At 37.5% G+C, this 6,867-nt stretch overlaps 1 protein-coding gene across 2 annotated transcripts; it reads right to left on the reverse strand.

Moving 5' to 3' along the window:
• Nucleotides 1-362: 362 nt before the first annotated feature.
• Nucleotides 363-4,968, reverse strand: rnaseh2a (ribonuclease H2, subunit A). 2 transcript variants are annotated; one of them, XM_008277130.1, is made up of 9 exons: nucleotides 4,866-4,968; nucleotides 4,450-4,578; nucleotides 3,739-3,810; nucleotides 3,417-3,543; nucleotides 3,242-3,329; nucleotides 2,211-2,348; nucleotides 1,460-1,547; nucleotides 1,113-1,236; nucleotides 363-715 (listed from the first exon to the last, which is right to left on the reverse strand). In XM_008277130.1, exons 2-9 carry the CDS (start codon nucleotides 4,574-4,576, stop codon nucleotides 553-555), a joined length of 927 nt encoding a protein of 308 aa, XP_008275352.1. In that variant the 5' UTR covers nucleotides 4,577-4,578; nucleotides 4,866-4,968; the 3' UTR covers nucleotides 363-552. The 2 variants fall into 2 exon arrangements, with proteins under 2 accessions (XP_008275352.1, XP_008275360.1); XM_008277138.1 differs by having other exon boundaries at nucleotides 4,450-4,581; nucleotides 4,866-4,965.
• Between the last annotated feature and the right edge of the window lie 1,899 nt (nucleotides 4,969-6,867).

Here is a 6,867-nt window from a genome sequence, read left to right on the forward strand (position 1 = left end):
AGCATGCAAAATACATTTTGCTTGGGATCTGTAAAGTAGTTGTTGATTTTTAACACTAATTGCTAAAACTGTATAGAATGAATATGTACTACGAATTTTGGACACAGACTACGATTTAAATATCTGTGGAACAAGTTTATATACTGCAGTAGTCAAACTGTGGTGAAGCCTTATAAACATGGTTTGTTAGGAAGCCATCACAGCTCATGTGAAACCCTGATGATGCTTTTCAAATCTCTGGTATATCATATCGCCAATAGAGGGCAGTGTTGACATTAAACATTGCAACCCCACCCAGTCAGGCTTTTCCTTCACAAGTGCAGTGCAGAATTTGAAAACAAGACCTCTTCAGAAGGCATAAGACAATTTTTAAAAATTATATTTATGTATAAAAACAGGTACAAACAGGACAGATAAAGACAGATTGTGATACAAGCGGTGATAAACCATGTCTGCGATGCTTTAGTAAAGTCCTTCTGAGTTTATATACTGGCTGCATATGAAAATCCCCCAGTGCGCATACAATCTTCAGTATATATGATAATAAAGTCTTTAGAGAGTGTTGAGACTCTTCAGTCTCCGATCAGTGAAGTAGCGGTGTGTCTGGTGGGTCCCATTCTGGTCATTCCCTCCAGCTGATGCACCAAAGTAGGACAACATGGACCTGTTGTTCTGCCGCTGCGCTGCCTTCTCTCCATCTTCTTCATCGTCATCCCTGAGGAGAGATTCAACGAAAGAAAACTGGTTTTTACACTGTGGTTAGTAGTCGTCTCCTGAGGACAAATGATTTGCACAGCCTTCAAGTGTGACCTGCAAATCAAAAGGAGCTGTGGTTTACAAATACTACCACATGCAAATGTTCTTATCTACAAAGACACAAAGTAAATTGAAAAACACAATCTGGAAATCTGGAAACTAGTTTAATGTTTTGAGAAAATATTTATCAGCTAAATACATGTGAACAAATAGCAGCAACAACAATTTTCTCAGAGCAGAATCACCAAAGGGCAGATACTGTAAATCACATTTTATGCTGGATTTCCAAAAGCTTCTTAAATCAAGCCCTATTTTCATACATCCAAGGATGTTGGTTTAAAATAAAGGCTCTTTACCAGTGGACAGACACCGCCTTGCTGTCCATCAGGGTTTGAGCAGTGCTCCAGCTAAATCGAACAAACTGAGGGTAACCAAATACTGGGTCAAGGTACTTCAGCAGCCATGCTTTAGTCTTTGGGTCTGGAAACACAAGAAAGAGTAGCTCTCAGTGCCTGTCCATTTATAGTTTCCACATGCATGTAAAATTGTTTAACCATCAGGCTTATTTAGTGTTAAAGGGAAATGAATGTTAAAAAAATGAAATGCCTGCTAACATTCAACATCATTCAAATACTAATTTTATCCCATTATATTTTAGGATGTAATTGTGGGAGGACTACAACATATGTGAATTGTTTATTACCATTGGGGTATCCTGAGCCATAATCTGTGTCCACCTCTCCAAGGTCCTCTGCAAAGTTCCAGCCTTTCACAACTCGATCCCGAGCAACCTGAAAAATGCAAACTGCATCAGAAAACTCAGACTTAAAAACATAAACAGTAGCATGGTATTGTTAACTAGAATAATATTAAATAGAGGCCACTGATGTAACAAGTAAATCCATGCAAGCATTCACAACCGCAAAAACGACTGCATACTTTGTACCTAAAGTCGAGTTCGAGTCAGGACGTTTGAAGCAAAAAAAAAAAAAGAAGAAGACAAGTGCACTTATCCACACATCTGCTAAATACATAAAAACTACATTCTGCTTTTCAAACAGATTGGTCTAAAACAATAAAACTTCAAAGAACCCAAAAACTGATTCCCACACAACATAGTCACAAAAGTTACACAATGGAAAGGTGGATTCAGATCCCCACGCCTGTGTAAAAAAAATCACCAAAACCAACCATCATCTTAAGAAAAAGAATTAAAATTGCATTGCGTGTTAAGTTCAAATACTATTGTGTTACTTTAAGAGAAAGACATGCAAAAACCAAATAAAATTTTGCTTTACTGTTCAACACCACTCATAAGATCACCTTCATTCAATAAAGATTCAAGGTAACTACACAGCCTTGTGGAGGAGTTATGGGGCTAACAAACCACAATAATCATGAGAATTAATGGCATGAGACAAAGATTAAAATCCATGATGCGGCTGGTTGCTTACTTTCGCACAGATACTGGCTGCACTGACAATGGGGAAGAGGGAGTCAGCTTTTGGCCTCACAGTCACCTTAATACCTGGGAACAGCTTAGAAAGTTTCTCCTCGTACTTCTCTGCTGGACCAACTGTGTCCACATAAACCTGCAGCACATCAGAGAGATGGAAGAAGACAGGCCAAAGCAAAACAGATGGAGCAAATAGGGAAAAATGCAAAAGAAGAAAGAGGCGTCACATCAAGTTTGAATGAAAAAGATAAATGACTATATCATCTTTGTCTGTTTATTGAAGAATTACTTCTTTTTTTTTTAATCTGACAGGAAAATGACTTCTAAATAATAAACACTTGCTACTGCACTGTCTGCAGTTTGTTATGAGCTTATGCTAATCATGTGCTTCTGTCAGATTATCAAGGTAAAATACTAACTAGAATAAACGCCTCATGGTTATGTGATTCCACCAATCAAATTACAGTTTACATCGTCTGTCTAAAATTGACCTTTTGGATATAAAATGTCATCACTTTTCACATTTCATAGACATTTTTGCAAATTTTGTCAATCGTAGGGCATGAACTTCTGAGTGAGGTTTCAGTGACGTTTGACAACCAAAACCTAATCAGTTCATCCTTTAGTCCAAGTGAACATCTGTGTCAAATTTGAAGAAGGTCCTTCCAAGTGTTTCGGAAATCATGCGGCGTATTCCACACTTAACTTTCCCAGTTTACTGGAAAATACAAAAAATTTGGTCAGCCTTTGATCAAACTAATTTCAATATTACATTTAATCAAAAGTTCTTCAGGGTCAGGAATAGAAACAAACAGCACAGTCTCAAATATGATTAAACTGCAGCAAGTTTGGTGATTTATTGCATTTTGGTGGCCGGACTATAGACGCAAGAAGGTGCTCTATACGGCTGGAAAGGACTACACTGAAGCACAATTACTCTCCATAGAGACAATGGAAATTAGGCCTATACAACACAGTTAGAACTTGAGTGTGCACATTTACGTTTATGTAAATTACTTGTTTACGCACCTCCTTCAGCTGTACTCCCCTGTCCAAAGCAAACTGCACTAGACCAATTGCTGTATCATGTGAAAGGGCGTTCAGGTTGTATTTTGTCCTTAAAACAAAATCCAATATTATGTTAATGAGTGTGAATCACAGTAACAAGCCTCCATGTGCAGGATGCCGGATGTGTGTTAATTACCTCTGTAACATGCTGGTAGAAATGGTATTGGGTGAGAGAATCTGCAGAGCCCAGCCAACATAACTTTTGGCCTCATCTAATGTTTGGAAAAGATTCTCTCTTTCTGGCTCTGATAAGGTCTTTGAATCTGACATGGGAGAGACAAATTAGTGAGGATGAAAAGAATAATTTCATTTACCACTGGTGAAAGACATTTATTTGCTGGTGGTATTTTTCAATCAGGGATTTTTTTTCATTTTCTTAAGTTCCTCAGAAAGACAGCAGTCAGGAGGAGACATTCTTCTCAAACGCCAATTACACTGATGCAGGCCAACAGGATTACCTGCCACTTTCAAGTCTTTTAGATCCTCCTTTTTGGAAACTGGACAGAAACATATCCCATACACCATAGGCCCTGAAATACAAAATGCATAAACACAATGAGTACATATACTACATGGCATATTTAATTGCTAAATCAAATTCACCTGGAGCTCAGACTGTAAATAAAATGAATAATCTCAAACATGTGCCAAACTGCCCTTGCACACGACACTGAACCCTGGGTTGCTCCCAATGGCAGACAAGCACCTTGCATGACAGCTCTGTCGCCATTGGTGTGTGAGTGTAGGTCAGTGGGTGAATGAGAATCACATGGCAAAGCACTTTGGAGAACATAGCTGAGGTTAGATGACAGTGTATATGTGCAAACCATTGAAACGATTATCCCTTTCTCGGATGACAAGGACAGTGACATTATTTGTCCTATGTGCATTATGTGGCTATAAATACTAACACTTATCTGCAGTGAGAGACTTACTCTTACTTTTATTGTCCTTACTCTGATTAGAAAGTTCTAGTTTATTTCTTATACATAGACGATTCACCGGAGTCAAATTCCTTGTTTGCGTGTACAAACTTGGCCAATGAAGTTGATTCTAATTGAATGGCTGGCGTGTAGTGTCAGCCTTTACATTATGGCGACATCCTCGTTTTCTTTCAACACGTTTTTTTTTTTTCTTTTCAGTTTTCCAAACTGAATAAAGTTGCATACCCAACACAGGCCCCCTGCCTGCCTCGTCGATGCCCAGACAGCAGTCCTCCGTCCTGCAGACTTCTGGGATCTCGGAGGTCAACCGGCAGCTCACTGAGTTGTTGACGTCAAACGGGTTCAGGTCCATGACTGCTGGGAGAGAGGACAACCGACACTGATTAATACGACGTCTTTATAGCTTTGTCCAGAGGTAAGTGACAACCATGTTAGCTGTTCGGATTGCAGATGTTTGCTATCTTTTGTACTGAACTGTGCATGCACGTATTCAGCCGTTAGCTAAATGCTACAAACTACTCAAACCGGCATTTTTGACTCAAACATACGGATGTTTTGTGTTTAAACAAGAAGCTCGGGGAGTATAGAGAAAACAGAAAGACGCACATATCACTGTCGACGTGAATAAAGTACATTCTGACCTGTTTTGGACGGTGAACGTAGTTTACACGTTACGTTTGTTTCCGTTCGCTGCAGATTTGGCGCCGTTGGGATGACGTCATGAGCTTCTTCTTCGTCGTCGTTTTGTTCTTCTTCTACGGTGGGTTTAAAGGTGCAGCACCGCTGACTGTTGGCCTGGAGTCACATTCACAGAGCTGCTGGAGTCAGAGGGGCCACAACAAGTTTTATTTATTTATTTATTTAATTAAAATACATTTATTTGTCTTTACTGTATTTGTTAAATAGGTTTTTCATTTTATATTTTATCATGAAAAAAATTCAGGCACAAACCTTTGAGAAACAATTCCATAATCCAAAGAGTAAAATGATGTCCCTACAGTGTTAAATAATGTAACAAACAAAAAACAAATAAATAGGCAGCATAGACAAGTCCAGTAAAGAGCAAAGTTATGTATGTATGTTAGTTATATTAGTAATAAAGAGATTTAGCGAATATCTTGATTTCATTCTGCTATTCATTGACGTGGGACTTCGCCTCAGGATAAACTATGTAAAGTGTTTACCCAACAAATCCAGTTATTTATCAGAAAATCCTACTTTCTCTCCTTCATAAGTATTGCAGCTTTAATCAACATCATATATAACAGGCGCAACAGTGTATCTTTACATTAAATCCAGCTCTGAAATGCCAAAATTCCTGCACAGGTTCATACAAAAAGAAAATATGTTCTACAGTCACAATATTTCCTTTACAAAATCTCCATGTGGTGACGAATGTTTTACTTAAGAATAAGAAATCCAGCAATGTAAAAATACTTTTTACCTCTAGAAGTGCTGCATTCAAAGTGTTATCTGTACAAAAGTACATAAGATCAGTCAGCCAAATATACATGAATAAAAATGTAAATGAGTCTGATTTGGCCAAGCCTATTCGACAATAGTGATCTTGTTTATCTGTACATAGCAGAGCATAGCAAAATAAATGGTTCAGGGATATTTTGATATAACTTTTTGAAAGTACAAAATAAGCCTCTGTATTGTTATTTTTTTTGTAAGAATATACATCTGCAAACTTTGGCAGTGTTTACATGAGAGTCATATGAAGGGTTATACATTAGTTTGAACAAAAAAGAACAAATACTTTTGTTGTAATAAGTAAAAATATAAAACTTTAGAGGCAAGATGCAGCCCATCCGGATAAATTCCTCCCTAATGTAGGCGAAGCATCCCTGATGACTGATTGTTTTAAGTTTTAAAGAAAATAGTTGATCTTAATGAAGGCATCTTGTCTTGGTTTACCCGACATGTAAGAGCAGATAAATCTAACTGTTGAACACAAATATATTTAGAAATATGTACCATGTGCTGTTTTTATTTTTTTTTAATGAGATAGGTGGGCTAACTATACATTTCCCACCATCAAGACCTGTATCATTTGATTCAGTTGTGTTCTTTAATTTGCAAGTGATCGTCTGTCTACAAGACAAACACTACATGTTGAATAAGGGCCTGCTGTGTCCGACTGGGAGGGCAGCCCTAAAAATGGAACAGACTTAAAACTAGAAATTCATTTTTGCTGCCGTATAAGTTGCTGAGGTGTGTTTTTAATGCTACTTTTGGATCCTTGTTTATTTCTACTCCTGAAACAGAACAGAAAATGAACAGATTCTAATTAAATTCCCATATGACCAATATGACCATAGAATTGATTTTCACATATTTTACATTCTTTTTCTTTTTTAAGCCATTCAAGGTTTGTTTGTCAGTTTTTGAAATGTCCAGGAGGAGGGTAAAAACCTGGGACCTCAGAAACAGCAGTGTGAACAGAACATTTTAGTGTATTTTCCTGTTCTTTCACCTTAATCTCTTTTTTCTTTTCTAGCAAAAAAACCCCAATATTTGTTGACCAGTGCCTGTTTATCTTACAGTTCACTGCAATAACTCAGGTTTTTTAAGATGCCACAGTTTTTATACATATCATATGTGTAGCCCGTGATTGTTTAGGGGTTTTCCTTAAAAATT

The sequence above is a fragment of the Stegastes partitus genome, unplaced genomic scaffold, assembly GCF_000690725.1.
Source record: "Stegastes partitus isolate 25-593 unplaced genomic scaffold, Stegastes_partitus-1.0.2 Scaffold3, whole genome shotgun sequence".
Classification (NCBI taxonomy): domain Eukaryota; kingdom Metazoa; phylum Chordata; class Actinopteri; family Pomacentridae; genus Stegastes; species Stegastes partitus.

Bases quoted from the DNA above. Each gene is read 5' to 3' on its own strand.
- rnaseh2a (XM_008277130.1), bottom strand. From the start codon at position 4,576: ATGGACCTGAACCCGTTTGACGTCAACAACTCAGTGAGCTGCCGGTTG. The intron at 3,544-3,738 runs GTAATCCTGTTG...CTCCCATGTCAG, and splicing joins AAAAGACTTGAAAGTGGCAG to ATTCAAAGACCTTATCAGAG. The intron at 1,548-2,210 runs GTAAGCAACCAG...TGCATTTTTCAG, and splicing joins CAGCCAGTATCTGTGCGAAA to GTTGCTCGGGATCGAGTTGT.